At 46.0% G+C, this 17420-nt stretch overlaps 1 protein-coding gene across 1 annotated transcript; it reads left to right on the top strand.

Moving 5' to 3' along the window:
* Positions 1-3040: 3040 nt before the first annotated feature.
* Positions 3041-16769, top strand: LOC311330014 (retinoid-binding protein 7-like; the record flags this gene model as incomplete). Its single annotated transcript, XM_084461964.1, has 5 exons — positions 3041-3113; positions 4372-4550; positions 4728-4829; positions 5003-5053; positions 16461-16769. 5 exons carry the CDS (start codon positions 3041-3043, stop codon positions 16767-16769), a joined length of 714 nt encoding a protein of 237 aa, XP_084318090.1.
* Between the last annotated feature and the right edge of the window lie 651 nt (positions 16770-17420).

Raw genomic sequence — 17420 nt, 5'->3', positions numbered from 1 at the left:
TATAATTTAAAAATGATCATTGATCATGTCTCATCTCTCTCTCACCCCCCCCCCCCCCTCTCTCTCTGTCAGGATATTATTGTTGAGGGTATCCAGAGGGTCATGCAGCCTTTTCCAGTAAAGATAAAGGTATTATGATCATGTAATTACCAGTACTGTGATCAACTATCAACATAACTGATCATCAATTATAATGTCTCAGTCTCACCTTTCTCTCTGTCTCCCCTTTTCTCCCTCTCTCTCTATCAAAGGTTGCCCTAATTTGTTTGAAAAGAAGCACTTTGCTTTTAACTGGAGTGGACTTCACAGGCATCCTTTTTATGTAAGTAGTGAGTTTACAATCTATGCAACTGCTTACATTTTCTAGAAGATATTGTTACTATCTGAATCTATAGTTTATCTCACTTATCGTGTCTCATCTCTCTTCCTCCCTCTTTCTCACTCAGGATGCCATTGTTGATGAGGGTATTCAGAGGTCCATGCAGCCTTTTTCCAGTAAGTAAGTATACAATTCATGCAACTCTGATCATCTGAATCTGTCATTTAATCATGTATGACTTATCATTGATCATGTCTCATCTCTCCCTCTCTCTCTCTCCCCCCCTATCTCTCTCTTTCTCTCTCTCTCTCTCAGGAGATGCCATTATTGTTGAGGGTATCCAGAGGGCCATGCAGCCTTTATTACTAAGTAAGTATCAAATACATGCAACTATCTCTCTACATTGTTCTCAATTGAAGATACTGGACCAGTACTGTGATCATTTAACTCCATCAATTATCATTCTCACCTTTCTCTCTTTGTCTCTCCCTCTCACTCTTTTAAAGGTTGCCTTGTTTGAGGAGGAGATCTTTTCAGCCCAGTGGAGTTCACAGGCAACATTTTGAGTTACTTGTATACTTTGTACATATATTTCTATACTTACATTTGAATAATAATAATAATAATTTAATAAATAATTTGAAATTATACTTTGACTTCTATCAGAGCTTTTTCTTTGACAATTTCTTGTACTTCTACTGTAACTGTTACTTGAGTATGGAGATTGTGTACTCCACGGCCACGTCTGATCACCAGGGAGTCAAGAGTGAGTGAGTACACTCGTCCATTTGCACTGGTACACTTGTCCACGGAACTTACTCATCTTTGTAGTGGTTTGGGGAAATAGTACGGTGGTATTGCATATTTAAAGGGGCCGCAAGGATTTCGTACTGGTGGGTGGTGTCCGACCGATTGTGGTGAGCCGGTCTGGGCCAAAAATGCCAGGGCCGATTTTTTGTCCCAGTCCAGCCCTGGCCTCGTCGGCATCACCCGCAGCGGCAGCGACGCCCACAAGTTCATCCACCAGACGGATGCCCTCTGGAGGCACCGGCAGAACATCCACGTGGTCCGCGAGTGGGTGACCAACGAGATCTCGGCCACTCACGTGAGGCGGGCGCTGCGCCGCGGCCGGAGCGTCCGGTACCTGCTGCCCGACCCCGTGGTGCGCTACATCCGGGAGCAGAGCCTGTACAGCGCGGAGAGCGAGCAGAAAAACGCTGACGTCGTCCTGGCCCCTTTGCAGAGATACACAGGCTCCGCCTCCTCCAGCTGAGCTAGCCTCCCCATCACCCGCTGCCTCACAGCCTCCCCCAGGACCACCTCTCCTCTAGCGGGGGCGGGGATAGGTTTTGTGGCTGGACTGATTATTGTCGCTTTTTGTTTCCGTTGGTTTTTGACTCTGAAGTAGTCCACGTCCGTCCGCCAGTGCCTCGTCAAAAACGCGTGACTTTTCTGATAAGGAAGATTTAGTTTGCTCTGTTTCAGTAGAGCATCTTTTCTTGAGGTCTTCTCTTCACAGGACAGATGTGGAACAGAGACGGGACAGAACGTTTGCTAAATGCTGTGAAAGCGCCTTGTGATTTGTAGGTCGAAGTATAGCATAGTTATAATCCAATCAGCTGACACTAGAGTGTCATACGCAATAATGTTCACATTAGTGCCGATACAGACAGCAGCAAGGGTTGCCCTTGATGTGTTGTGTATTAGTGAAATTGCATAGCGCAACCTTGGTCGAGACAGGGCATTTACTGATTCTAGTGTGAAGAAATTAGAATAGCCTACCTTGTTTAAGATCAAACATGTTTTACATGGAAATGAGACACCACTCCAACCTAGTAACCTAGTCTGTTTGTTTTTGAATACTGGTGTGAGAGCAACTGACTGTTTTTGATGGGTGTGTTTTACTGTTCTCATACAGAACGGTGCTAAAAGATGCATGGAACCTGACAGTGATGGTGGAATGTAAAAGGGATAACGGAGACGGTACAAACAAACAACTTCCATTCAACACCTCAACACCTCAAGTTGTTAACAGTGGCACTCAAACAGAATTGAATCTAAGCATAAGCACATTACTACTGTATTTGATATATACTGTATCAGCAAGGAACAAATGAAATGCATTCATCTTCATAGTCACATTCATCTTGGTGTTTTTGGCAATGTCAAATGGCCACACAAGGGTTTTTTTTCTACTTCAATAGCCTTGGCAGGAAAACACCCCTGACTTCTGCATTCCGCCTGTTTTCTGCATAGTGTCGATAGTTTAGTTTGTCTTTCAGTTTCTCATTTGGAGAGCTAGAGAGAGGAGCTAGAGAGAGATTCAACTATGTTCATTTTCCAAGTTGAAGTGATGTACGGGCGAATTGAAAAATGGCCTCGTCTTCAAGTGAGATGAAGAGAAAGTAGGCTACTACTTTGTCACCTACTTATGTTCTACAGTAGGTCAAATACTTTAATAATTGTCTGTGCTCCCCGGGGGAGAAGAGGATTGTCATACAAGCTGCACGCAGAGAAAAGTATGACATGTCTTGTTCCCATCCCATATCTTAGAGGAGCACCAACCCCATCCTTAGCCCTCAGGTGACAGCGAATGAACAGAAGGCACACCTCCCTCTATCCCTCATAAGCGAGTCCCTGCCATAGCCAACATCCTGTTCTGTCTACAGGTGACAGTTTTTCCTCCACCTTCGTATTGCAGCTTGAGCACCCTGTCTGAAAATGCCAGTGGGCTTCTGTGGGACGTGGGACATGCTCAGCAATGTCAACATGGAGGATTATATGATTGCACTTGGTAAGTTCTAAATTGTAAAAATGTAATATCTAAAGTGAACGCCTGGTCATCTCCATATTTTCTTCATTGAATTTAGGTCATTATGATGATGCTACAGTATGCACGGTTTTCAGGACCAGAGTTGAGTTTTTTAGTGTCTTGATCATTTGATAACCGATCATTGGTGGTATTAAGAGACTTGGTCTGACACGTTTACCTTGCCGGGCAGCTGGATGGGCGAGACTGTAACAAACCAACTGGCGCGTCAGGCTCAGGGCGTGTGTTTCTGCTCGCTCCTTGTACTTACCATTGATCCATCCATTTGTTGACTATGCAAATATTACTTACGCTTGTTGAATCAGTCAAATGTTATCAATTTCACTGATATTGTGTGTGAAAATGAGACACAAGTTCAAGTAGGCCTATTTGTCGATATAGGCTATAGGCTACATTGGAATATGCTGCCATATGAGAAGAGCACAATAAAACAAAATAAGCATCAATAATATATTAGAATGAGAATTAGAATAGAGGCTAGTAGGCTACTGATCATTCAAAAGCCATAAAGCACTGGGCTATCTCTGGAACTAATCGCTTTTATTATATCTTCATCTAGAGGGTAAAGATGTGCACTGCTGCAGGCTGTCTGGGATCCTTGACTGTTCTTAGCTCTGTTAAGAACCCTGCTTGTGTAAATGTTCTTTAAAGATGGAAGATCAGCACCAATTGTGATGAGCTATACAGACAATTCTTACTAGAGGTTTGTGATTTTGAGAAGTCAAGTTGCCAAACCAAACATTGATGGAACCAGTTAGAATGCTGGCAGTAGAATTGGCACAGATTGATTACAGGCCAGTGCTCATTTTGAATTTCTTGTTCATAGAAAATAAAGGCTTATGTGCCTTCTTTATAATGGCTTGGAGACAGATCTTCTGGTGGCTGTAGACCAAGGAATTTGAAAAAGCATTTCTACTTCTCCATATAGAATTATGCTGTAGGCTACATTTTTCCTTCTGAAATCAACAATGACTTCTTTAGTTGTGCCTACATTAAAATGTGATTATTATTAGCACACCAGCTGACTAAATTATTCTCTATAATTTACTTCATCATTCACAATAAACACAGTTACTGTTGTATATTCTTAAAATTTAACAATAGAATTATTTTGGAATTTGGCAGTGCAATCATGAATAAAAAGTGAGTAGAATAATGGGATCAGCACGCTCACACACACACACACGCAACGCAGGCTTATAAGCTCCCTGTCCCTCCCCAGGTATCAGTGCTATCACACGTAAGATTGCCCTGAGGTTGAATCTGAGGAAGGTGATCGAGCAGCAGGGAGACCTGTACGTGATCAAGACCCTCAGCCCCTTACGAAACTACACCTTTTCCTTCACACTGGGACGGGAGTTTGAGGAGTTCACCAAGGGACTGGATGACCGACACTGCAAGGTACTTGTCAGGCTCAGTCAAGTTGAGAAAATGTTGAATGTTAGGCCTACATGTTATATGATGATGTTTTTGTACATTATTAACAAATAGTATCATTTTGTAAACGTGCAGGAATGATGTGTGTGTGTGTGTGTGTGTGTGTGTGTGTGTGTGTGTGTATGTGTGTGTGTCTTTCAGTCATTGGTGACATGGGAGGGTGCCAGGCTGGTGGCTGAGCAGACAGGGGAGAAGAGGAACAGAGGCTGGGCACACTGGATTGAGGATGATCAACTGCATTTGGTAAGAAGTTTCAACTGAAGACAAAAACTTCAACGGGGTAACCAATCGCCTTGAGGCAGCAAAGCGAAGTGGTCGGCGGGGGCGGGGGGGGTGTATATCACTTCTGCCTGTCAATGTGCGTGTGAATAGGCTAACTCTTATTCACCTAACATGTATCTTTTCTCTGTGCTTAGGAGCTGTACTGTGAAGGTCAAGTCTGCAAGCAAGTTTTCAAAAAGAGCATAGTGAATAAATGTTGAAGATGAATTGTCTGGACCCTAAATGATGGGGAGAGCCTTGTCAAATACATTTTCTGTTTTGTTTTGTTCTTGGACTTAACTGCTCATTATGCAATACAAACGAGAAGTACAAATGAGGGAATGGTGGTGGTGACGTTGTCCGGCCACTAGAGGGCACCATTTGATTATTGTTATCAGATTGTCTGGTAAAGTCCCTCTGATCATGGATGGAAAACCACTGTTTCCTGCACATCTCTTGGATGGTAAACCGAAGCTTTGAAAAATGAGTTTCACATTGCACTGGTTTAGAGAACCTCAAAGAAAAATAGCATCTGAGCTGAACTGCCAGTCTCTTATTATTGCACAGGACCCATATATCTATTGCATAAGACTGCATCTGCAGTGCCCTAGCTGTCTGATAATAAGTCATGGTGTGGAGTTGAGCATAATATAGGACACATCAATTGCACCCTTACCTAATGCGTATACTGTCCACAGTTGTGTCCCCATGGTAGTTAATCTTTTTTTGCCAAAATATTCTATATAGGTTATGTGTCTGCGCCCAACTTTATACTGAGAATGTCTGTATTTTTTGTACTATATGCTACACAATGTAAAATAAAAGATGTACATATGTATCATAATGTCTCTTGAGTGAATAATCACCTGCTTGCACAGGTGGATGTGCAATGGAAAATTAGCCTAGCTCTCAGATGCTTGCCCTTGGCCCCATGACCTTCTCCACATTGCCTATCCCCGAGCCACAGCCACGATCAGGCATAGCCTAAGTGTGCCAAACAAATGATGTCAGGCCTGAGAAGCAATCCAAATCACTCAAACAAATATGCATTATCAGAGGGGGCAAGAACCTAGAATTGATAGTTATGGCTCTGTTACATCGATATTACTCTAGGCTACTAAAACAACAGTAGAATATCAAATATGATTAAATGTAACACAGATGGCCGAATCCAGCGATCAGACTCAAATCCCACCCTTCTCCCGTGGTCACGTGATACACTATCCAGAATGGCCTCCTTCGTGTTTTGACATACTTTTGTGTTTGTTTCATTCTTGGTAGAAATCGTGTGGATCAATCCATTTAGGGAGGAAAATAGTCTGTTCTGCCTCTTTATTTTTCTTTATTTAACTTTAAGACAATCAAGCCAAACAGTTATTTGCTTAACGAGTTAGCTAGACCATGAATATTTGGTTCTATTAGAAATAGCTGCTGCTAGCTAGCTGGCTGGCTGGCACAATTGTTGTTTAGCCAGTTGGAAATAAAGGAAAAATAATGGAAGAATTGAGTGCCGACGAGGTAAGCTTACAACGGCGATGCTGGTATAAATTACTTTCTGGTGTTGACATGTTTTTTGACAAGGTTGTCCTTCTTGATTTTGGTGTGCTGGGACTACTGCCTCTTGTGGTGCCAACAGAGAACTGCAGGCCAACATTGTCCAGAGTGACGGAGGGAGGGAGTGATAACCGGACAAATGCTATACTATACTAACGCTGGCTTACAGCCACGCACAAAAACACATAGACAAATGTAGGCTATATTTTTGAAAATATTTATTTCAGTACAACAAATGCAGTGTGTAGTAATGTAAAGGAATGTATGAGAAAAGCCTAGCACATTTAGATCAAGGTCCAGGTCAAATTACTTTAAAACCTGAGGTCATTATTTTGCTAGTACGTTGTGCCAGCAAGTGTGCTTCATGTTCTGCTGGAGTGTTACCCAGGATGGTGGGATGTTTTCCAGAGTTCGAGACCTCTGTGTGTAGAGCTGTCCTTCTGGTTCCTGGTTGAAGGAAGGTTCTAAAGGGTTCTAGACTTCTGTGTAAAGAGCTGATCTTCTGTATCCTGGTTGAAAGTAGATTCTCCAGGGTTCTAGACTTCTGTGTGGAGAGCTGTTCTCCTGTCATCGTTCACATCCGTGCTACTCTCTGGTTGGGTCGTACATCAGCACCTCTAATCTCTCCAGCAGTAACATTGACCCTCTACTGACCTCACTGGACATGCTGAGGAGATCAATTAAAGGATAATGCTCGTTTTTGACAACCTGACAACCCTCTGTAATATGATCTTTAGAAACGTCTTTCGAAACGAAATAGCTTCCTCGCACAGCGCGCAATCGTTGCTCCAGCACGCTGTGCGCATGCGTGCTGGAGCAAGTGAGGAAGCTATTTCGTTTCGAAAGACGTTTCTAAAGATCAAATTACAGAGGCATGTGAAAAACCACCACATGATTATGCTCTATGTAAGCACAACTAGCGATTCATGAAGACAGATTGATGAAAACAACCGCTTCGCGGCAGGAAATAGATTTTTAGAAACTGCATTCTAAGTGCCCCGACCACCGACATTACATGGATATACTTGGCTCGCGCTGGATTTTAAATTTCTTCTACATGCCTCCGAACTACACCAAAGTGATCTCGGTGAGTCAAACGTCTTATAATATGTCGTAAATAAGGTCCAGGTTGTCAAAAACGAGCATTGTCCTTTAAAGCAGCGTTGACCTCTGAGAAACACGTCCACATTCCCCAGGTGTCCTGTTTCCTCTGTCAGACAGTGCAGACGTTTCCCAGCCTGTGAAAGGACTGGGAGACTCAGAAAACATTTGTTGAACAGCTCTGTACCAAAAGTTTGAGCCGACACCAGAGGCCGACACCTACATCAGGAGCCGTATGCTGAATGAAGCCATAATAAAAAGACATACACCCGCGGTACATAACTGTTCACCAAATGTTTTACCACTATGAATGCCACCCAGTGTCTGAGCCACCCAGTCCTTTCACAGGCTGGGACACATCTACACTGTCTGACAGGACGCCTGGACAACGTGGACGTGTTCCTCAGAGGTCAACACTGCTTTCAGTGGACTCTTCTACATGCCCAGTGGACAGTGGAGGGTCAATGTTACTGCTGGAGAGATTAGTGGTGCTGATGTACGACCCAACCAGAGAGTAGGACGGACGTGAATGATGCCAGGAGAACAGCTCTCCACACAGTAGTTTAGAACCCTGGAGAACCTACCTTCAAACAGGAACCAGAAGAAGAGCCCTTCACACAGAAGTCTAGAACCCTTGAGAACCTACTTTCAACCAGGAACCAGAAGGACAGCTCTCCACACAGAAGTCTGGAGCTCTGGAAAACATTCCACCAACTCGGGTAACATTCCAGCAGAACATGAAGCACACTTGGTAGCGCAGTGTACTAGCAAAATAATGACCTCAGGTAATTTGACTTGAACCTTGATCTAAATGTGCTATGTTAGAAATGTCTAGTGTCAAAGCTAACATGAGAATACAAATGTTTGTATGTGTGTGTGTGTATGTGTGCACGTGTATGTTGTTGTTCTGTGTGTGTGTGTGCGTCTGTGGAGGGGGGGGGGTTGCAGTTGTGTGTGTGTGTGTGTGTGTGTGTGTGTGTGTGTGTGTAGTTCTGTGTGTGTGTGTGTAGTTCTGTGTGTGTGTGTGTGTGTGTGTGTGTGCACTGTCCGCACAGGCAGGCGAACATCGAAAACTGGATCTGTCAAATCTGTCAAAACAGACAATAGTAAGATTTTCAGTGCATTATCCTCACTGACAGTGTAATTCAGCCCAGAACATATATATCAGATAGATAAATTGATAGATCGATAGACAGACAGACAGACAGACAGACAGACAGACAGACAGATAGATAGACAGATAGATAGATAGATAGATAGATAGATAGATAGATATATAGATAGATAGACTTTACCAGCTTTTTCTCGTTAATAAGGACGTTGATGTCCTTCAGACCTGAAATCACAATAGTGAAGCTCGCGCTCACTGATGCAGGGTTCAGCTGGACGTTAATGTCCGTCAGATCTGAAATCACAAAATTAATATTGTTTAACCTGCAAAATGGAGAGCATCAAAAAACAAATGGCTGTCCAGGCTGTTTTGACCTCACCCCATTCCTGTCTACGAGTAGGTCGTCCCGAGCCTTTCAGAGCACGGGTGGAGGAGCAGGAGTGTCGTGTCTGTCTCTCCGACCTCAGAGGCTTGTCCTCCTCCTTCAGCGCCAGGCCCATCGGTGGAGTTGAGGCAGCTGGGGCGACACTCTCCCTGAGGTGAGAGAGGCTCAGCTTGGCCTCCAGCTGCAGCGCTAGGTCGTTGACCTCCTCCTCGATTGTTAGGGAGGCCATCAGAGGTGGAGTGGGTTTACTGGCACCGATGGTGTGAAGCGTTGTGCTGGCAGGTCCACTGGCAGGAGGAGGGTTAGCCCCAGCCTGCTCCCTGACCAGAGGGTTAGCTCCAGCTTGCTCCCTGACAAGAGGGCGGCTCAACACAAGCTTGGTCTCCAGCTGAGGTGTCAAGTCGACTTCAGCCTCGAGTGTTGGAGAGGCCATCACAGGTGAAGCAGGCTTAAGGGCACTCACAGGAGCACGGATGTAGGAGCAGGAGTGCCCTGTCTGTCTGTCCTTCCTCAGAGGCCTGCCCTCTGCCTCTAGTGCCAGGCCAATTGTTGCAGTGGATGTAGGGGCAACACAAGGCCAAAAACCTGTCTTCCCACTCTCCCTGAGGCGAGGGGGGCTCAGACTGGCCTCCAGCTGAAGTGCCAAGTCGTTGACCACCTCCTCGAGTGTTGGAGAGGCCATCACAGGGGGAGCAAGCTTAAAGGCACTCACAGGAGCACGGATGTAGGAGCAGGAGTGCCCTGTCTCTCTGTCCTTCCTCAGAGGCCTGCCCTCTGCCTCTAGTGCCAGGCCAGTAGGTAGAGTTGGTGCAGGGGCAACACAAGGCCAAAATCCCATCTTCCCACTCTCCCTTGGGCGAGGGGGGCTCAGCTTGGCCTCCAGCTGCAGCGCTAGGTCGTTGACCTCATCCTCAATTGTTGTAGAGATCAACTGAGGTGGAGTTTTCTGTTTCAATGAAAAGAAAGTCACTGAAGCTAATCCAATAATTTATTTGCTCATTGCTCATGGTATGTAAGTAAATCCTGAGCTTGAGGTTCTCCCTCTTAAGCTCAGCTATAGAAATTGAGTATGGATATTGAGAAATGACAAGATCCTGAGAACCTTTATAGTGGCCTGGCATTAAAGAGTTGTCTGGTCTCAATAGAGAGTGGGTCTAGGTCCAGGACTGTACAAAACCAGATAAAGTTGACTGACCATGCTTACATGGTATATGAAATATAAACCTTTAGGGGGGTTACTTACCTTTTGGTAACCCGACATGGTCCCGTGTGGGCTGGACCAAGGCTCCATGTTGTGTTCTTGAGGGGAAAATTGGACGGTTAATTTAAATTAACTGGGGGCACAGGCTTTACAAGGGCTTTAAGTGTGGGTCAGGCAATTGGCAGTGAACCAGACAATTAACAGTGAACAGTCAACCAGACCACTACACTCACCCAGCATCTGCTTCCGCTGCTGTGGTGGAGTGGCAGCCAGAATGGAGGTCGTCCGAGACCTCCATTCTCTCGCACGCTCCCGAATGCCCAGCGGGTAGACAGCAGGACGCGCAGGAGCTGTAGGAGCCGAGGTTGGACGAGGGCCCATGGTCTGGGCGGAGACACACTGGATGGACGTGGACCAAGGCTCCATGTTGTGTTCTTGAGGGGAAAATTGGACGGTTAATTTAAATTAACTGGGGGCACAGGCTTTACAAGGGCTTTAAGTGTGGGTCAGGCAATTGGCAGTGAACCAGACAATTAACAGTGAACAGTCAACCAGACCACTACACTCACCCAGCATCTGCTTCCGCTGCTGTGGTGGAGTGGCAGCCAGAATGGAGGTCGTCCGAGACCTCCATTCTCTCGCACGCTCCCGAATGCCCAGCGGGTAGACAGCAGGACGCGCAGGAGCTGTAGGAGCCGAGGTTGGACGAGGGCCCATGGTCTGGGCGGAGACACACTGGATGGACGTGGACCAAGGCTCCATGTTGTGTTCTTGAGGGGAAAATTGGACGGTTAATTTAAATTAACTGGGGGCACAGGCTTTACAAGGGCTTTAAGTGTGGGTCAGGCAATTGGCAGTGAACCAGACAATTAACAGTGAACAGTCAACCAGACCACTACACTCACCCAGCATCTGCTTCCGCTGCTGTGGTGGAGTGGCAGCCAGAATGGAGGTCGTCCGAGACCTCCATTCTCTCGCACGCTCCCGAATGCCCAGCGGGTAGACAGCAGGACGCGCAGGAGCTGTAGGAGCCGAGGTTGGACGAGGGCCCATGGTCTGGGCGGAGACACACTGGATGGACGTGGACCAAGGCTCCATGTTGTGTTCTTGAGGGGAAAATTGGACGGTTAATTTAAATTAACTGGGGGCACAGGCTTTACAAGGGCTTTAAGTGTGGGTCAGGCAATTGGCAGTGAACCAGACAATTAACAGTGAACAGTCAACCAGACCACTACACTCACCCAGCATCTGCTTCCGCTGCTGTGGTGGAGTGGCAGCCAGAATGGAGGTCGTCCGAGACCTCCATTCTCTCGCACGCTCCCGAATGCCCAGCGGGTAGACAGCAGGACGCGCAGGAGCTGTAGGAGCCCAGGTTGGACGAGGGCCCATGGTCTGGGCGGAGACACACTGGATGGACGTGTGAGGGATGGCAGCCATGGAGGATCCAGAGGGCTGTGCAGGCAGTTTGATCTCCATGCTGGGCATGGCACGCCTGACGGCCATTCGCTGCCTGTATCTGTTGGTTAGATACACCCGTGGCTGTTTCTTGGGCCGGGCCAGGGCCACATACAGGGGCTTGGTGGCCAGGATGCGTCCGTTCAGCGCTGCAATGGCCCGGGAGGCCTCCTCAGGGGAGGACAGACACACAAACCCAAAGCCCTTGCTGCGGCCGCGCTCCATCACGACTTTGGCACTAATGATGGTACCAAAGGGAGAGAACTCCTTCCTCAGTCGCATCTCATCAATCTCTTCCTTCAAGTTCTTTATGTAGAGACTGATGCCGGTACACTGTTTGATTTGGTCGCCCAGCTCGGCCTCTCGTACATTTCTGGATTTGAAAGGGCCAGCAAACACCTTTTTACCGTTGAGGAGCATGCCATTGATCCTCTTGATGGCCCTCTCAGCGTCCTCCGGAGCCTCAAAGTGCACAAAGCCGTAGCCCTTGGAGCCGTTCTCGTCAGTCTCCACTTTACAGGAGAGGATGGTGCCGAAGGCGGAGAAGGTGTCATACAGGGCCTGGCTGTCGATGGACTTCTCCAAACCCTTCAGGAAGATGTTCCCAATTCCGTTGTCCCTCAGGGTGCGGTCGCGTTGAGACCACGTGATCCGGAGCTGTCGGCCCATGACTGTTTCATAGCTCAAGGTGTCAAGAGCGCGTTTGGCGTCAGCTGGCTGCTGGAAGTTGACATATGCGTATCTTGAGGAGCGCCTGGTGATCCTGTCTCTACAGACCCGGATAGAATGGAGTGTCCCCATGGGGCTAAATAAATCATACAGCATGGCCTCTGTCACGTCGGGGTGCAGATCCCCAATGTGCAGGGAGGCCATGGAGAAGTTAGGAGCACTGGATTGCATTGCATACACCAACCACTTCAAAATGTCACTGACCACTGACAGAGAAAAATTTAACTATGAACTAGAATGTGGCTGTCATAGTCATACTGTGACATCATTGTGTTCAAATATGATGTCATATCATTGTGAGACAATCTGTTACAGTATGGCCAAACTTCTAATTCTAGAATTGCCATGACTGACTCAAGTCAAGGAAGAAGTATTAATTATTTATATAGTTAGGTTAAATAAGTTTATTATTATGGCCTGTGCAAAAATGTAATAAAAATAACAAAATTAATATGACTAAGGCAACAAACTCATTTTGTCCTGATTCCCCTCCTTGAATAGAGTGTGTAATTCCGATTATATCCACTGGGTGGTAATGCTGTAAAATGGGCATGGGGAGTAGAGTGTCAAAATAACGCTCGTTTGGAATTCCCTTCAACATCATTTTCAGGGCTGTCGCATGTCAACAGCCTGTCACAAACTATGGCTTACCATAACCATTGTTAATGAATGAATCTTATATTAACTGAAGCTAAGCTTTCGGAGAGGGAAAGTCATGTGTCCCGATCTCAGACGATGTGGCAGGCCGGTTGTTTTGGAGTTTTGGTTTTACACGTGCATGTTTCGTTTGCAGTGAGAGTGCAGTTATATTCTTTTGCAGTGCAGTTTACATTATTTTGCAGTGAGAGTGCAGTGTTATAATTTAAGCCTGGAGCGTCTGGGGGGGCGGGCAGCTATAGGGGGTTTGGGGAGCGTCCCGAGCCATGCTGGTGTGCATTTGAAATGAAATGATTAATATAGCCATGTCCTTTTTCTAACGCCTGTGTGGTGTGTGTGTGTGTGTGTGTGTGTGTGTTCTGACGCCGGACCCCACCGGTTAAAAAAAGGTGGTGGCAGCGCAATTCGCTATTGAACCCAGAAACCAGCTCCTCCCTCTGTTGGGTGGTTCTGGTTCTTTTCAGTAGGCTACGCCAGATGCAGCATGCTACATCCAAACTGTGCCTGCTACATCTGGTGTACTACACCTGCACACACTCAACATAACGAGACAATCAAAACAAACTGACAAAATTAACTGAAGGATTTGCAGCTAGAGATGAATGCGCTGATATGGTCTCAGTCTCAGTGAAGATAATATGAGGAAGGTGTTTTTTATAGTCAGGGAGTCTGAAACAAAAGCACCGTTCGTGCTGACTATGCATGACTGGCAGGGCTGGACTGGCCATGTGGCGGGGCCGGACCTACTTGTGGGCCGATCTAAAAAAATATATATATATTTTTTTCTTTGGGGGCTAACGAACGGCCCATAGAGCAGGGACAGCGGCCCATTGGTCCATTTTCTATACTGACACTGGGCTGGCCCAATCATATGTAGGCCCCACCCCTCCCTCTGTTAGTTTCAGGTGTCATTTGCGTGGGCCGTTAGAGAGCCAAAAGTCAGTGGATGGAGAAAGAAGTATTGAGGCGGATGCTGCAACATGTGCAAAAATTACTGATATGTTTGCGCCAGGGGCTGCTTCAACGTCTACAGCCGACGTTGTGCAGCAACACCATGTTGAACACGAACTTGAAGGAGAGGTGGCCATGGTGGCCGAGAGCAGGACAGGGAAGCCGAGGAGGGACAGAGACATGACAGGGCCGAGGAAGGACAGAGTGAGCAGGAGGAGTGTGTAGTTGAAACGGTAAGGAAATATAGCTGAAAGCTAAAAAAGCTATAGCTAAATATGAATATGGGTGACGGCTATCTGCTGGCTAGCGCCAGCTAGCATTAGCTAGGTACAGCTAGCTAGCATTATCTAGCTACCCACCTCCCTGCCAAGCTAATCGGGTTGTAGCTAGCTACGTTTGAGCTAGCTAGCGTTAACACTGTTTGTCTAGGCCAGCCAGATAACGTCAGTACTAGAAGTGCTAACATTAGCACGTTAGCTTAGCAATTAGCACTAGCGCTATTACTAACGTTATCTATTCTGGCCTAGCCTAGCAGTGTTGCTGCTGCTGGGCTACTTAACGTTATATCTTCGAAGAAAAAGAGGAGCAGGCTAACGTTAGCTGTGTGTGGCCATGGTCCGAAATTAACCCTAGCCATTTACTAGCCAATGGCTAGCTGCTAAAAATCTATTGGTAATGGATAATTTACCAGCCAGTTGACTGGTAAGCCTAGCTCCTTTCAGGACTGTTACTAAGGGGCTAGGTTAAAAAAGTCATTCTCAACACTGAAATATATCAAAAGCAGACTGAGGAGCAGCCTGTCTGCCAGCAAATTGGAAGCCTTCATGTTGATGGCCACTGAAAAAGACGTCCTTGTTGCTTTGGACACAGACACTGTCATTGACAAAGTGTCAGAGAAGAGTGAGCTACTGAGGAAACTTATAGTAAGTTGATATGAAATTGTTGTTATTATTATAAAATCATTCATAATAATGTAGCAGCTTTTTAGACTGAAGATAGTGTGATCATGTGACTCATTATTACCCCCCCTCCCCTGTCTCTCAAAGGATGCCCGGCCCTAACTTGTGTGGTTCATTGTCCATTGTTGATGAGGGTATTCAGAGGGCCATGCAGCCTTTTCCACTAAGTAAGTATACAATACATGCAACTATGTTTTTATATTTTCCAGAATCTGTCATTTAATCATTTATAATTTAAAAATGATCATTGATCATGTCTCATCTCTCTCTCACTCCCCCCCCCCCTCTCTCTCTGTCAGGATATTATTGTTGAGGGTATCCAGAGGGTCATGCAGCCTTTTCCAGTAAAGATAAAGGTATTATGATCATGTAATTACCAGTACTGTGATCAACTATCAACATAACTGATCATCAATTATAATGTCTCAGTCTCACCTTTCTCTCTGTCTCCCCTTTTCTCCCTCTCTCTCTATCAAAGGTTGCCCTAATTTGTTTGAAAAGAAGCACTTTGCTTTTAACTGGAGTGGACTTCACAGGCATCCTTTTTATGTAAGTAGTGAGTTTACAATCTATGCAACTGCTTACATTTTCTAGAAGATATTGTTACTATCTGAATCTATAGTTTATCTCACTTATCGTGTCTCATCTCTCTTCCTCCCTCTTTCTCACTCAGGATGCCATTGTTGATGAGGGTATTCAGAGGTCCATGCAGCCTTTTTCCAGTAAGTAAGTATACAATTCATGCAACTCTGATCATCTGAATCTGTCATTTAATCATGTATGACTTATCATTGATCATGTCTCATCTCTCCCTCTCTCTCTCTCCCCCCCTATCTCTCTCTTTCTCTCTCTCTCTCTCAGGAGATGCCATTATTGTTGAGGGTATCCAGAGGGCCATGCAGCCTTTATTACTAAGTAAGTATCAAATACATGCAACTATCTCTCTACATTGTTCTCAATTGAAGATACTGGACCAGTACTGTGATCATTTAACTCCATCAATTATCATTCTCACCTTTCTCTCTTTGTCTCTCCCTCTCACTCTTTTAAAGGTTGCCTTGTTTGAGGAGGAGATCTTTTCAGCCCAGTGGAGTTCACAGGCAACATTTTGAGTTACTTGTATACTTTGTACATATATTTCTATACTTACATTTGAATAATAATAATAATAATTTAATAAATAATTTGAAATTATACTTTGACTTCTATCAGAGCTTTTTCTTTGACAATTTCTTGTACTTCTACTGTAACTGTTACTTGAGTATGGAGATTGTGTACTCCACGGCCACGTCTGATCACCAGGGAGTCAAGAGTGAGTGAGTACACTCGTCCATTTGCACTGGTACACTTGTCCACGGAACTTACTCATCTTTGTAGTGGTTTGGGGAAATAGTACGGTGGTATTGCATATTTAAAGGGGCCGCAAGGATTTCGTACTGGTGGGTGGTGTCCGACCGATTGTGGTGAGCCGGTCTGGGCCAAAAATGCCAGGGCCGATTTTTTGTCCCAGTCCAGCCCTGGCCTCGTCGGCATCACCCGCAGCGGCAGCGACGCCCACAAGTTCATCCACCAGACGGATGCCCTCTGGAGGCACCGGCAGAACATCCACGTGGTCCGCGAGTGGGTGACCAACGAGATCTCGGCCACTCACGTGAGGCGGGCGCTGCGCCGCGGCCGGAGCGTCCGGTACCTGCTGCCCGACCCCGTGGTGCGCTACATCCGGGAGCAGAGCCTGTACAGCGCGGAGAGCGAGCAGAAAAACGCTGACGTCGTCCTGGCCCCTTTGCAGAGATACACAGGCTCCGCCTCCTCCAGCTGAGCTAGCCTCCCCATCACCCGCTGCCTCACAGCCTCCCCCAGGACCACCTCTCCTCTAGCGGGGGCGGGGATAGGTTTTGTGGCTGGACTGATTATTGTCGCTTTTTGTTTCCGTTGGTTTTTGACTCTGAAGTAGTCCACGTCCGTCCGCCAGTGCCTCGTCAAAAACGCGTGACTTTTCTGATAAGGAAGATTTAGTTTGCTCTGTTTCAGTAGAGCATCTTTTCTTGAGGTCTTCTCTTCACAGGACAGAGGTGGAACAGAGACGGGACAGAACGTTTGCTAAATGCTGTGAAAGCGCCTTGTGATTTGTAGGTCGAAGTATAGCATAGTTATAATCCAATCAGCTGACACTAGAGTGTCATACGCAATAATGTTCACATTAGTGCCGATACAGACAGCAGCAAGGGTTGCCCTTGATGTGTTGTGTATTAGTGAAATTGCATAGCGCAACCTTGGCCGAGACAGGGCATTTACTGATTCTAGTGTGAAGAAATTAGAATAGCCTACCTTGTTTAAGATCAAACATGTTTTACATGGAAATGAGACACCACTCCAACCTAGTAACCTAGTCTGTTTGTTTTTGAATACTGGTGTGAGAGCAACTGACTGTTTTTGATGGGTGTGTTTTACTGTTCTCATACAGAACGGT

The sequence above is a fragment of the Borostomias antarcticus genome (genome assembly GCF_949987555.1).
Source record: "Borostomias antarcticus genome assembly, chromosome: 3".
Lineage (NCBI taxonomy): Eukaryota > Metazoa > Chordata > Actinopteri > Stomiiformes > Stomiidae > Borostomias > Borostomias antarcticus.
Note: the sequence above shows the minus strand (reverse complement) of the source record. Positions and strands in the feature narration are given on the sequence as shown.